The sequence below is a fragment of the Trematosphaeria pertusa genome (genome assembly GCF_010094035.1).
Source record: "Trematosphaeria pertusa strain CBS 122368 unplaced genomic scaffold BU26scaffold_4, whole genome shotgun sequence".
Lineage (NCBI taxonomy): Eukaryota > Fungi > Ascomycota > Dothideomycetes > Pleosporales > Trematosphaeriaceae > Trematosphaeria > Trematosphaeria pertusa.
The window spans coordinates 2606385-2620256 of record NW_022987215.1 but is presented as its reverse complement, the minus strand read 5'-3'; the positions used below and the strand labels follow the sequence as shown (position 1 = coordinate 2620256).

The 13872-nt window shown below is 54.1% G+C and overlaps 5 protein-coding genes across 5 annotated transcripts; 2 read left to right on the top strand and 3 right to left on the bottom strand.

The window, feature by feature from the left end:
- Positions 1-176: 176 nt before the first annotated feature.
- Positions 177-1228, bottom strand: BU26DRAFT_261629 (uncharacterized protein). The gene has a single exon (XM_033821263.1). It carries the CDS (start codon positions 1051-1053, stop codon positions 520-522), a length of 534 nt encoding a protein of 177 aa, XP_033687667.1. The 5' UTR covers positions 1054-1228; the 3' UTR covers positions 177-519.
- Positions 1229-2821: 1593 nt separating this feature from the next.
- Positions 2822-5179, bottom strand: BU26DRAFT_517245 (cystathionine gamma-synthase). Its single transcript, XM_033828526.1, has 8 exons — positions 5003-5179; positions 4853-4947; positions 4041-4799; positions 3659-3994; positions 3419-3609; positions 3183-3366; positions 3076-3118; positions 2822-3028 (listed from the first exon to the last, which is right to left on the bottom strand). The coding sequence occupies exons 1-8, from the start codon at positions 5069-5071 to the stop codon at positions 2918-2920; spliced, it is 1788 nt and encodes a 595-aa protein (XP_033687666.1). The 5' UTR covers positions 5072-5179; the 3' UTR covers positions 2822-2917.
- A 139-nt stretch (positions 5180-5318) lies between these two features.
- BU26DRAFT_453090 (Nrap protein) lies at positions 5319-9059 on the top strand. Its single transcript, XM_033824820.1, has 2 exons — positions 5319-5814; positions 5867-9059. The coding sequence occupies exons 1-2, from the start codon at positions 5332-5334 to the stop codon at positions 9002-9004; spliced, it is 3621 nt and encodes a 1206-aa protein (XP_033687665.1). The 5' UTR covers positions 5319-5331; the 3' UTR covers positions 9005-9059.
- A 592-nt stretch (positions 9060-9651) lies between these two features.
- Positions 9652-12565, top strand: BU26DRAFT_562384 (uncharacterized protein; the record flags this gene model as incomplete). The annotated part of the gene is made up of 5 exons (XM_033833023.1): positions 9652-9860; positions 9925-9944; positions 10007-11328; positions 11472-12216; positions 12267-12565. 5 exons carry the CDS (start codon positions 9652-9654, stop codon positions 12563-12565), a joined length of 2595 nt encoding a protein of 864 aa, XP_033687664.1.
- BU26DRAFT_261514 (alpha/beta-hydrolase) lies at positions 12267-13619 on the bottom strand. The gene is made up of 2 exons (XM_033821262.1): positions 13201-13619; positions 12267-13124 (listed from the first exon to the last, which is right to left on the bottom strand). Exons 1-2 carry the CDS (start codon positions 13572-13574, stop codon positions 12641-12643), a joined length of 858 nt encoding a protein of 285 aa, XP_033687663.1. The 5' UTR covers positions 13575-13619; the 3' UTR covers positions 12267-12640.
- Between the last annotated feature and the right edge of the window lie 253 nt (positions 13620-13872).

Below are 13872 nucleotides of genomic sequence, written 5' to 3'. Positions count from 1 at the left end.
GCGCGTGCAGCTGGCACTGGAAGCGGCGCCGCGTCGACGTCTTTTCCGCATCCAGAGGCTGTTGGTGGCGAGCATGGGCTGCGGCAGCGGGCGACCAGAGCCCTACCGGCTCGAGCATGGTGTCGTTTAGTGTTTCAAGGGGCCCTGTCGGGTAACCAACGGTCTGTGAAGCCAGTTCGAGCCGCCAAAATAGACGTGACGAGAGGTGGGCTGGAGAGGATTGGGGGTTGTGGCGCGTGCACGCTGCTTCATCTCCAAGCCTCGCCCGGGGCAGTTGGGCACAACACCGGCCGTCCGTCTAAGCCACGCGATCGCTGCTGGGGCAAAGATTCCTCAACAGCAGACTCGTTTAGGGTGTCATGCGATTCGAGCGCGGCCAAGTGGTTCTAATTTTGCGGCCGTGAACGAGCCCGGCGTCGATGAGCGTCGCCCTCGTCCGCTCGACGCCGGACTGCCGGGCGCGTCACAGGACGGCCAGGCCAGAGGGCTTCCGGAAGCTGCATCGAAGCACGGGAGTCGCTACAGGACGCTGCGGCAGAAGGGGGGTACAGTAAGACGGCCGTCGCCAAAGCAGAGCTGAGGTGTGCTGGAATGGGGTGGAGGAGACGTCCAGCGCGCTAATTTCCGCCCCTCCCCGGCCTTTGACGTCGCGCTCGCTGAGGCCGAGCCCGTGGTCCGTGGGCGATGCTGAGAGAGGCACGACGAGGAGTCGAGGACCCGTGGAGGCCGCAACGGTCCGAACGTCGACGGTGCTGCCCAGGTGGTGCCCGTCGTGGTTAGAGGAGCAGCCCAGGCCGCATCTGGCATGCAGCTCGTTCCGCCAAGCGCCCTCTGAGTGGTCGCAGGCGGACGGGCTTCAGACGATGACTGCTGCTGGCGCAAAGGGACGGCTTTCAGCAGCGCGCGCAAAATAGAAGCCGCCAGATTTGATGTTGCGCACGCCGTGGGCAGTGCCGCAGAAGGCGAAACGAGAGTATCATGTCTGTCCTCCCTCGAGAACGTGAGTCTGACGTAACCGTCCGGCCACGCCTCATTGGCCCGCGAGGCGTCCATTGCCTAATTAGGAAGACTGCCGAACTACGCGACAGCTCGGGCCTTAATTCCTCCCGGAAGCCGAATGTTGTGGCCGAACGACGGTCGAGATAGATACCGTCATGATCGGGCTTCGAATGCTGTGTATGCGGGGGTCGCTGCCTGCGTACTCGCGGCAGTCGGAGAATTACCGCCTTGCTGTGACTCAGGGTCTGCATTGCAGGCCGCCCCAGGGTTTGCTCATATCGGTGATACCGAGGGCCTCCGCTTCACGGTAATGCCACTTTTCTAAACGCGGCTCAAGCCGCAGGGCAATGCGTTGAAATGCGAACAGGTGTCGATGAAAGGTGATACGCTTCCACACGTGTCCCGATGGCGCACGATCCTCGAGAAGATCATGAGTGCCTGAAGGAATACTGTAGGCACGACATGCCTCTTCCCCACGGGAGGAATGGTCTTGGCAATGCTCGGGGTATGTTCAAATGCACCCAGCGTGGCGCAGGCAGAAGAGGAACCTGGCGATATGCGCGGGAAAGCAATCAGTCTCTCATAACCTTGATTTATCCCATCGGCCGCGAGAACACTGGACCTGCCGTTAGCGTAGCACTACTAGGCAGCAGGAAGCCACAAGCCTGAACTAGTGCGGGAAGCGCTCAAGAAGTGGTCTACTAGATGGTAAGCAGCCTTCAAGTGAAGCGGGAGCTATCCGGTCGAAGCAACGTTAAAGACGACTGCAAAGTCAGATCCCTGTCCTGCCTACAGCAAGCACGGTGGGAGATGTATGAGTGACAGATCGAGCCCGTGTCAATAACAGCCTGGGAAAGTGGGAAAGCTGGCGTCAAAGCTTGTCCCAAGCAGCAGGAGGATCTGATACGCGGTGATCCACTCTCAAACAAACTCCAGGTCTGGCATGGAGTGCCGTGTATGTCTGCAGATAACCTTCGCGCCGGACACCAGCATCCAGGTTGGCAGAAATGTTGCAGGAGACGTCCCACGCGAACACCTGCATGGTGAGCTGGTTATAACAGGTTTCGTGTCTGCAGAATATGGCGGTACAGTTGGAATGCCTATTGGTTGTGGCCGAGGCAGGGGAACTTCCCTCCACGTTTCCATCCGACAGTGTGGTTTAGCCGAATGAAACGGGAAACGCCCATTGCTTGTCGTCCTGGGTATCATTTGGAATAACCCCGACAGGCATTAGATGCAGGCCGAGAGTCAAGGGCCGGTGGGCTGTAGTCGGCATACCATGTGCTCGGCGAGTGTGTGGGAAGCAGATGCATCCCATGCGCGACTTGCCAATAGAAACCGTGCCCGCGCAGTTGGCCGCATATTGAGGCCGAAAGACGAGGAGCTGTACGAGAGCCGCCGACGGTTCCAGCAGGTATGGTTTTTGGTCAAATATGAAGCGCAAAGGTCGAACGTAGGCTACCTACACAGGCATGATTCTTCTGCTCGCTCTTTCGGCTATGATTTCATGTCGGAGATTAGCGTCGCGGTCTTTGAGTGTGGATAGCACGTCCAAAAAGGAAGACCCTCGATGAGTCTGCCTTGTGAAACCCGAAAATAGTCGGTTTGGTGGTCCGAGCTCGCCGTCGTACGTTAGTCCTGAATAGGACATGCATCGTAACATGATACAAATGGGCTGGAGCCATTAGTCTGACCTCACCTTAACATATCTGTTATTCTCCCCAATGCCTTGTTCCCCGCGTGAAACAGCTGCCGTGATATTTCTTCAAATGAACCTCATCGTTGCAACGGCTGGGAACGCTCGAGCGGAATCCTGTGCTGACACGCTATGGCTTGAACTTCGAGATCAAGCGTTCGCAGGTGGAATTGGCTTAGTGTACGCTTACTCTATGATCGGTGAAGAAATTCGTCGGTCTCCTCATCTCGGGATAGCTTCAAGTGCCCGCTTAAAAATTTGCACCAATTTGCTCGTCTCCTCCAAGCCAACACTGAAGCGCACCAGATCGGCCTCGACGCCCCATGACGCACACTGTAGAAGTCAATCTAATGTCGTTCCGTGTGGGCCGGAAGACTTACCCAGTCCAGTTCGCCATAATGGGCCAGAATCACATACGGAGAGCTACCGAACGATTAGGCTACGTGCACCAGAGAAAAGGCCCCCGCATACGGAGTGTTCCACGCACCTGAGGGTGAAGTTCGTGCCCAGACTGGGCCCTTTGACCGTGTCAAGGTTGTCAAAAAATGCCACCGCGTCTCGCTTGGAAAAGAAGGTTGCCGAGAGTAATCCGCCATAACCGCCGTTGGGGGTACGGCACTTGTCATAGAATGGTCGCGTAGGACTGTGCTTCGGGTAGTTCACCTGCTTCACTATGGAAACCATCAGATGACGTTTGAGATATCTGACGGTAGATAAGCTTACCACGTGGATGTGCACGTAAGACGTCGCAGATCGCCTCAGCGTTGTCATTGATACGTTCGATGCGTGAGACGAAGTCGCGACTATTGCGCTCGAGGAAGATGCTGTCTTCAGCCCAGTGATTGTCCTCATAATCTTGCTCCCATGTGTGTTTCAGCTTCTCATAACTTCTTCCCTTCGGATTCAGGATCAGACTGCTTGAAGTTAGTATATGCAGTAGACGGATATTCGGCATGCACCTGCCTTCCTCCCATAACGTTACTGTCGCCGCTGAAAACCTTAGTCAGGCTGCTGACAACGACGTCTCCGTAAGGAAGCACATTAACGTTCAGGAAGTTCCCGATGGTCTCATCGACAACCACATAAAAGTCATATTTGTCGGCCAGGTGGCGGATGCGCTCAAGATCAGGAGAACGCAGTAACGGATTTCCGGGAAACTCAGTGAAGAGAGCCAGGAATTGTTCGCCGTTCTCTAGTCGCTTCTCCAGGTCGTCTAACTCTTCGGACGAGCCGAGCCCGTAGAATAGACAGCCTGGACCGAACTTCTCTACGATCTTCAAGGTGTCGATGTAAGGAAACCTGGTCTAGTGAGTAAAGGCATTTTCGAGGGTGCGCTTGTCCATACCCATAAACAATACTTTTCAGCGGCCCTTTCGTTGCCATGAGATTTCGATGAGCGTTGAATATCGAGCTCATGCCGCAAGGATACAGATATATATCATCTTCCGAGAATCCAGCTACATCCCGCATCCTGTCCGCGTCCTTTTCTAATGAGAGTGCTTCCGTTAAGCCAACGTCCGCGGTCAAGGATCCTGCGATACGACGCCGCACCGCTAGTTTTGCGTTCGCCGTCAAAGAGAGGTCCAGGTTGCGTCCGAATCTCTCCTCTACAAATTGCGTAGGGTCTTGTACCTCCGCAGTTCCGTTAGGCTTGTTCGTTGAACTACCTAAATCGATGGATGTTTTCTTCTGGTACCGCCTTGGACCTTTACAAAACCGCGCTGTATCGTTCAGAGTGCTTTCATCCACCAGAGCACCTTTGGAAAACAGGCTGTGGCAGTACTCTGCACGCCGGCTCGAAACTCCGTCGCCTGAATGCTGCCAAAACGTCTTGGCGATCTTGAACTTGTCTTCGGGAAACAGCACAGCAGACACCCTTGGAGAGATAATGGCAAGCTCTTTTGATCGTGCTCCCTCTGCAACGGGGACGAGATCCAGAATCCGTACCCGGTCTAAATCCAATTCTGGGGCTTGGCGGGCGAAGAATTCTTGACACCTTGCGGCGACAGCGTGCGAAGGAAAGAGTATTGCGCGCTCACCAGGCCGGCCATATTGCTCAGCTACCGCGGCGGCAAATTGTTCAATCGCCTTGTGAATGAAGAACCTTGAAAGATCAGCCAACGGTGAAGCACTGACGGAACCGGTTGCCGCAGGTACCTTGGGTAGCCTGTTTTCATCTTGCTCAAGACCCACTCTTCGCCTTCTTCGTACCCTACATTGGCTCTCCACGTCGGTAGCGAGACGCTCACAGCCTGGTACCGTCAGCGAGGCATTGGTGGAGGAAAAGATGAATGAATGGTGACTCACGTGCGCCGTCATGGGCGGAATGGTCTCGCCGACCTCGACGTCATTCTCAAGTGGAATGGGCACCGTCATTGGAGTTCAGGATGGCCGTTGTATGCAACGTCCAAGTTGACCACACGACAGCAAGCAGTCTAGGAAAATGAGACTGAGGGGCGGCGCCACGAAAACGATGATGGGCACTGCAGGCCGAAGTGTGTTTAGTCCAGTTCCGACTTCGGCTTTTTAAGATTTAAGGTAAGCGCACCAGCCACGCGCACGGGCCTAGCGCCACACGATTTTGTTCAGTCCCCAGCGAAATTTTCGAGGCGACGATCTCAGACTTCACGAAACTAATGGCGCCGCTCGCAGTCAAGCGCAGGAAACTAAGTCACGACGACGAGAGCGACAATAGCGAAGGAAGCTTTGCAGAGCAGCATACAAACGAGTCAGGCTCGAGCGACGAGAGCCTGGCAGAGAATGGAGCCGCCGATGGCGAAGGATCTATGGACCAAGCGGCGGAGCACAGCGACGCAGATAGCTCGAGCGATGACGGACCTGTAGCCACGGAAGACAAGGAGTCCAATCTCAGCGCGAACAAGCGGACCGCAGCTCCCAAAGTAGCAGACGAAGCAAAGCTACAGAAGAGACGCGACCCGCAGCTTCAGGATGGGGTATACACGGCGGAGACGTTCAAGTCGAATGTGTTCAAGCTGCAGGTAGACGAGCTCCTCGAGCAGGTGAAGCCAAAATATGGGAAGAAAGAGGCTCCGGCGGAGAATGCGATGCGGACCCTCAAGAGCTTGATCGAACGGCTCCCCAGCCGCGCGCCATTGTCTGTAAGTGGTGCACCGGAAGCGAATGGAGCTGCTCGTTTCTGACAACTCCTAGGTTAATGAAGCCGAGGAATCCCTCAAAGCAATCGGAGTCGCCATCCCTTTCCCGAGCCCCCGCCCGCCGAAAGACGCAAAGTACAAATTGCAGTATGAGCGACCCTCCAGTATAAATGCGACCGGCAGCTATCCACTGAGGACTGCAACCCGCACAGATGGCGAGTTGGCAATTGACCTGGTGGTAACAATGCCGAAGGCCATCTTCCAGGAAAAGGATTACCTCAACCATCGGTACTTCTACAAGCGCGCATATTACTTAGCTTGCCTCGCAGCTGGGATCAAGAACTCCAAAGAACATGATTTCCGGCTCTCATTTGACTGCTTGAACGGAAATCAACTCCAACCCATAATCGTCGTTCGACCAAGCGGTGACGGTCGTCCTGCGGACTTCTCTCCCTCGAAGTGTCGCATACATATCCTTCTCGCTCTTCCAGAAGGCACTTTTTCAGAGATTAAATTGCTCCCGAAAGCAAACTGCGTACGACCTAAAGAGAGCGGGGGAGACGGAGCAAGCAAGTTCCTTCCCCCTACCCCTTTCTACAATAGCTCAGTGCAATCCGATGCCACGATCACCGCTTATCTCAAACTACTTCACGCTGCATCTGGGAAGTGCGACGCCTTCAAAGATGCTTGCACACTCGGTCGCATTTGGCTGAGGCAGCGTGGCTTCGGAAGTCGGTTGCGCAAAGGGGGCTTCGGCAACTTCGAATGGGCTGCTATAATGGCACTTCTCTTACAGCCAAACCCGGGAGCTGGGACACCACCTCTTTCCCCGGGTTACAGCAGCTATCAGCTTTTCAAAGCGACGCTCCAGTTCTTAGCGCGCCATGATCTATCCAAGAAACCGTTCGCCTTCCAAGCCCGCGATGCCACGTTTCCACGAGCAAAGGCTTGCCCAATGTTCTTTGATGGGCCAAGAGGCTTGAACCTCCTTTTCAAGATGACGTCGTGGTCTTATGTGAGGCTTCAGCTTGAAGCGAAGGTAGCTGTTGAGGCGCTCGGAAATTCGACATTCGACCAATTTGATGCCACCTTCATCCTAAAGACAAATCTCTTGAGGTATTGCTACGATGCTACCTTGGAATTGCCTTTGTCCGGATTCGGATTTGACCCTGCAAACGAGGACTACGATGCGAGCCTCGACGAAACATGCTATAGGATTTACAGTACGCTTGTTCGAGCCCTTACAGACCGTGTCACGGTCGTGACCTTCTCACTGCCGGATAGCAGTGACTGGTCCATTTCTTCGCCTAGGCCATTCGAACGTCAGCAGAAGCGCATTCTTGTCAACATGGCAACCGATCCAGCCAACGCCAATCGCACGGTCGACCACGGACCCGCTGCCGAGAACAAACAAGAGGCTGCGTCTTTCCGCAAGTTTTGGGGAGACAAGGCCGAACTCAGACGTTTTAAGGATGGTAGTATTCTCGAAAGCGTGGTATGGACAACCAAAAACACGACTGCCCCTGTATTAGAGCAGATCGTTCTATACATTCTAAGAAGACATATTGGTACACCCGTAGCAGACAAGGCTAAATTCATGAGCGACACGTTCGCTTCCCTTGTCCCGTCTGGTCGCATCCAGGGTCAATCCGGGGTTTCAGGATTCACGCCAGTTATGAATGCCTTGGCGGTTGTTGAGAAAGACATTCGTAATCTGGAGGGTCTCCCGCTGCAAATTCGCCATATCCGGGCGGCCGACGCGCAGTTGCGTTACTCATCCGTTGAACTACCGCAGAGTGCACCAGCATCTGTTGTACTCCGGTTTGAAGGATCTGCTCGATGGCCAGACGACCTATGCGCAATCCAGCGGACAAAGATTGCCTTCCTTCTCAAGCTTACCGAATTACTGCCCGCTGCGCAATCAGGTTATGTCACTCGCGTTGGCCTTGAAAACGCCTCGCAGCCATCGCAGAATCAGGCATACATTGACATAACTACACCGTCCGCTTTTACGTTCCGTCTTCGCATCCATCATGATCGCGAGGCTACTCTTCTTGAACGGCAGCTCAAAGACAAATGCTTGGATGCACAGTCCCGAGAGTCGGCCGCTGCAGGCCTTGCTCTATACAAGCGTGACTTTTTTCGAATTCCATCTCATACGCAGACGATGCAGACGCTATGCACTCGGTATCCAGCCCTTTCGCCTGCCATAAGGTTGACAAAACGTTGGTTTGCTTCGCACCTCCTCTCGCCTCATTTCGCACCAGAACTTATCGAGCTACTGGTTGTGCGGACCTTTTTGCAACCACATCCATGGGCCGTACCCTCATGCGCCACGACTGGATTTCTACGGACACTAGCATGGATTAGCCGGTGGGACTGGAGACATGTTCCCCTCATAGTCGACTTCTCTTCCGCCGCTTCTAGCGATCCGCCAGAATCTGCTAGTACTGGACCAAAAGGGATGAAATTCCAGGATGTTGAACAGATTCAGTTACGTTTTGAGGCATGGCGACGAATTGACCCCGCAATGAACCGTGTCGTGCTCTTTGCGGCCACAAGCATGGATACAGATGGCAATACGTGGACGGACAAGGGGACACCGGAGAAGGTCGTCGCAGCGAGGATGACAGCGCTAGCAACAGCCGCGACGAAGGCTGTTCGTGCTGCAGATGACCGTTTATTGTCCTCGCAGGACGGGGAGGACTTTGGCGACGATAGCACGTTCAGCCCGCAATCCCTTTTCGTCTCCCAAGCTCAGGACTACGACTTTGTCATCCAGCTTTCCCCAAAGTACGCAACGACGGAGAGGAAGAACCTGCAGCCCAGGTATAAGAATGTCGAAATTCAAAAGGCTATAGGCGATTGGCAAAACTCCGGAACCGAGCTTGCACGATTGTTCGTAGAAGACTTGCAGAACGTGTACGGTGATGCTATCCTCTTCTTCTACGATGCTGAATCACTGGATCGGATTGCTGGGTTGTTCAATCCGGTAGTCACAGGGCAAAGAGCTTGGAAGGTCAAAGCTGGGTGGAACAGCCTTCCGTTCAAGAGCCGAGACGAGAAGCGATCCGAAGTGATTGGGGAGAAGGAGGGTCGAGGAATGGACATTCAGGTCAACAAGGGCGCGATTTGTAACGAGATGCGGAGATTGGGCGGTGACCTGATTAGCAGGATTGATGTGAAGAGGTGATGTGCAGGCCTAGATCGAAATGTCTGCCAATGCCATAGTTTCTGCTCTCTTCCAGACAGAGATACAGCGCGGTCCAGTCAACGTGACCCCTGAAAAGGCACTGGGCACCTTTCAGAATCATGGATTACTCAAATCCTAAGAGTTCGTGCCAAGGTGCAAATGTCGTTAAGTCCTGGAGTTCCGCCGATTCCGGTGGCTGGGGTTCCCCACCACCCACTTCCCAGATTTCACTCTTCTCTTCCCGTGCACAAGAGGGCATCTATGGCCGACAAGCTACCAGCAATGGATCGCTCAACTCCCACACATTGTCCTTGCCTCTACCAGCGGTCTTGTCGATCGCAAGTACCACCCAATCCGTCGCCGACATGGTTGGGGTGACGCACCTCGGCAGTTGATCTAGCCCTGGAGCAGCCGTTCTCACGCCGAAGCCCGAGCCCGCACCTGACTAGACGGCGCATTTCATTGGCCTCCCCGCAAACCGCTGCTCCACAATTCCTCCGCTTGGGAGCTCGGCATGGAGAATCCTTGTGCGCCTGGAGCGCACCTTCGGCTGTGGATCGTCACCTCTGCGGGCAGCGCAACGCTGCCGACTTCCTCTACGTTGCTGAGGTCGACAGTGCTCACTTGCGCCGGTATATCCCCTTATCATGGCTACCGATGTCTTTCAGATCGTTCCGGAGCCGGCATTCGATGTGAGCGCTCCTGTGAGGCGAGGCGGGAGGACGAAACGTACGTATCGTTGTCGCCATTGCGCGCGCATCTTCAAGCGCAGCGAGCATTGCGCGAGGCATGAGAGGGTCCATACGCAGGAGAAGCCGTTCCCTTGTGCGTTTTGTGACCGGAGATATGCGAGAAAGTCCGTAACCTATCCGTCAAGTGTCCGTGGCACTCTACGACGCCAGTCGCTAACATTATTACAGAGACCTGGTCAAGAGGCATGGTGAGTGTCTACCGACTCACGAATGTACGTGATGCTTCTTCGAAACTCGCTGACCTTCATAGAGCGCACGCTCCACGCTGAAGAATACCGTAAAGCACATCCGGAAGAGTTCGGAGCGAGCTCGATTCACGAGAACAGCGTGTCTGGTGAGGACGAATATACTGCGTCTTCCAACGCCACCCAGCGTCCTGTGTCGCCGCTGACACCTCCTACTGATATCAATCCCAACCACGCAAACGACCTCCCGGGACTCAGTCACGTCATCAATATTGACCCAGATTTCGCACACGCTGTGCAGACCCCTTCGGGATTCTCGCCACCTCTGTCTGCAAATGAGGAGTCACGCGGCTTGCTGGATCATTCATTGGGCAATCCAGCCACCCCGGCCTGTTTTCCGCTCGATATAGGTTTGCAGTCCACCCAGATAGCCACGCTGTCTACCCCGTACGCATTTGAATTAGGAGAAGTCGGTTTCGGATCACCCCACAAGCGACGGCGAATTGAAATAGATCCACGGTTGATGACAGATCCGGCGCCTGTGGAAGTTTCGATGCATCACCCACCAGCGTACTCTTCGGCCAATGTTACCTGTACCGATGCTATAGACCCAGCTCTAAATGATGTTCATTTTTCCCAAGCATCGGATCGGCGACAGTCCTTCGAATGCGACGTTCCCCCAGTGCCGTTTTGGGACATATCGGCCCATTGTTCAGCGTTTTTCGAGACAGATATCTCTGCTGCAATCAGATCAGGGCACAATACGCAAACCCAAGGGGTCGCGCCCCAGGTGCGAAGAGAAAGGTACCCCAAACCGCCGGAATTCAGGTTTGACGAAGAGATCTACGCCAAAGTCTGCGAGGACGCCAGATCAAGAATGGAATCGGGCCAACTCTCTGAAGCACTCCTGCCTACGGTGAACGATCTCGATCGCTTCTTTTCAGGCTATTTAGAGTGTTTCCACCCTCACTTTCCCATCATCCACTTACCCTCCCTTGATTTGAGGGAAACGCCAAGTCCGTTGATATTCGCCATGTGCAGTATCGGAGCACAGTACCGTCTTTCCAGGCAGAAGGCCAAGAATCTGTTCGCTCTTGCTGGCACTATGAGCTCTTATGCTCTCCGTGCAGGGTTGCCAATCCTTTGTGGGACTCCAAAGCCGGTTGCTCTATGGATCATGCAGACACGAGTACTGCTTTCGCTGTGTGGAATGTTCAGCGGGAAAACCAGCGTTGTTTTACGGACGGTGGAGAATCTCGGTCTATTTGCGATCGACTACCGGCTACGGACATCGCTCTTGACTCACACTTCCGACGGGCATCTTGCGTGGGAGCCATGGGTCAGTCGAGAGTCGAGCAAGCGGCTACTCTGCGGGATGTTCATCGTGGTACGTACGCATACTACACACGCTAGCATGTCTCGGTTACCCCTGACTGAAGAAACTCTTTCTTGGAGGTCTTCAGCAGGTGAAGACTTGGCATGCTTGAAAGTGGTCTTTAATACAGGCCATTTGCTAATCTAGATTCGCAGTCTAACCTCATATCAACAACCTTTGGAATAACTCCTGGATTCTCCCATATCCACGACTTAGAATTCGAGGTCCTCGATGAGGAGAGGCTCTGGAATGCTCGAACCGCGCAGGAGTGGATAGACCTGAGAGGATCGAACGTACTTGGAAAACGGCCCACCGTTCGTGAAACCTTGTCCTATGTGGTTTCCGACGAGCGAAGTCGCAACGGCAGCCCACCAGAAGAAATATCCGGCCTCACTATGCTTCTGATAATGCACGCCGTCAATATTCACATGGGGAGCTTGCGGCAGGTAATGAGTCTCTCTGGAGGCATGAACTCAGAGCACTCGCCGCTTCCAACAGTTCATTCCATACTCTTGGAAGACGCATTTTCTACCCTCGCGAAATGCCACGAAATCATCAGCAACACACGAGAAAATGGAGATCAAACGGCAACATGGACTGAAGCCGAAGGCCCACTTATGTTCAACTGCCAAGGCCTCCTGTTGATGTCCTTCATGAGACTCTTCTCAGATACTAGCGCGTTTAACCGGCTAGCATTGCTCTCCGATAACTCGGATGATATTGCATCTGCCGTTCGATCGTATACGGAAGCACCACAGTGGCGGAGCCCAAACTTGACGAAGGTAGTCAGGAAAGCGTACGAAAGGCTGCTAGCGACCGTGCGCATCGGACATCTGCTACTTAGGAAGACCGCAGCACTGAGTTGGAGCCTTGAGCACGCTGTTGCCGGATGGGATGCAAGTAAGTAACTGAATTCTGCTTATGGCAGTACTTAGCTGACCACTGTGCAGCATTACTCCTCACCAAGTGGATTCATACTATGGAAACGGATACGCTTGTTGACCCGCCAGATGTCGAAGAGCTGGAGATCCTCGATGGGCTGAAACAGCTCCTAGCGGAAACAGACTCTGAATATGGTGGCAATTCTCTCGCTGCCGCTGTCGCCCATTTCTGCTCGACTACTCTGAACGATGTCTGGGTTTGGGGTGTTACACCGAAGATGGGAAATCTTCTCCAGCAGCTGGCACTTGCGTACGAAGAGCGGCATCAAACTCTGCAACTGGGGCCCTTCGGATACGTCGTCAATTAAGGAGGCGGTTGATCAAAGCTCTTAGGGATATCTACTCTATTGCGATTGCGGGTTACGGTACACCTCTATATCCCTTCAGCGCTTCAGCTTCTCCAGAAAATCCAGAAAATTGGCCTGACACTTCTCCGGCTGCGTAACGTAAATCTCATGCCCCGGCCCTTCGATAATCTCCAACCTGGCCCCCGGAACTTGCTCCGCCAGCTTCTTCTGTTCCTCCACGCTAGTCGCGGCACTCTGGCTAGGACCTAATATCAGCATTGGCACCTTGATCTCACTCAAATACGGCCGTGCATCCAGCGTGGACAGAAACTCAGCATACTGCGCTAGACCCTCGCCAGAGCTTGTGCTGATGGTCTCGAGGTACCAGGGAAGATAGTCCGGGTCGGAGATAGGGATCGTGCCGGGGATTTTGGAAAGCGCTTCGGCCCAGCCTCGGGAACCCAGGATGCGGCAGGCGGTTGGCCAGTCGGGGTGGTTGAAGGCGAAGAGTTTCAGAGCTGGTGGTGGGAGGTGGGTTGGCGTTGAGCAGACTGTCAGCGAGTGTAGTCGCTCTGGATATCTTTGCCACAAAAGTTAGCCTTGTTCAACACTGCTTTAGAAGTGCTTCAGAGAGAGCATTGTAGGTAGTCACCTACTTCGCTGCCATTATCTCGCCCAACATCCCACCCGTACTCTCGCCTAGAAAATGCACCTTCTGCACGCCCAGCTGATCCAGCGTATCCACTATCTCTCCCAATATCGTGTCCATATTATATTCATATTTCTCGCCTTCTCGGGGGTAGCTGGAGTAGCCGTGACCGCGCAGATCCCGCCGGATTACGCGGTACTTCCGCGACAGGACGGGAATCCAATGGTACCAGAACTTTCCGTGGCGCCCGAATCCATGCTGGATTAGAATTGTTTCGTGGGGTTTCCAAGAATCGGTGAAGTTGTTTGATATGTAGTGCGAGCGCTGGCCGTTGGGATGGCGGACGTAAGTACGGCCGGCAGAGTCGCGTTCGAGCGGCATGGCTGCCCTACTTCGAAGCCTAGGTATGTTGGGTGTGTAAACGTCTCTGGTTGATGAAGGTTTGAATTCGCAAGTTTGTTTTATTTCCAACGCCTTTGCTGTATTGACTAGCCAATGGTTCCCCGCATTGCCCCACAATCTAGGAATGCTGCTCTCAAGAAGCCTGTGCCACACTGTTATCTAGCCACTCAGTCCGAGGATTCAAACACGATGCGGTTCGCAACACTGTTCGGCCGAGCACTTCGGGGGCAATGGAGGGGGGTGGTTTGGGAAAGAAGAGGGAGCTCTATTTAGGTTG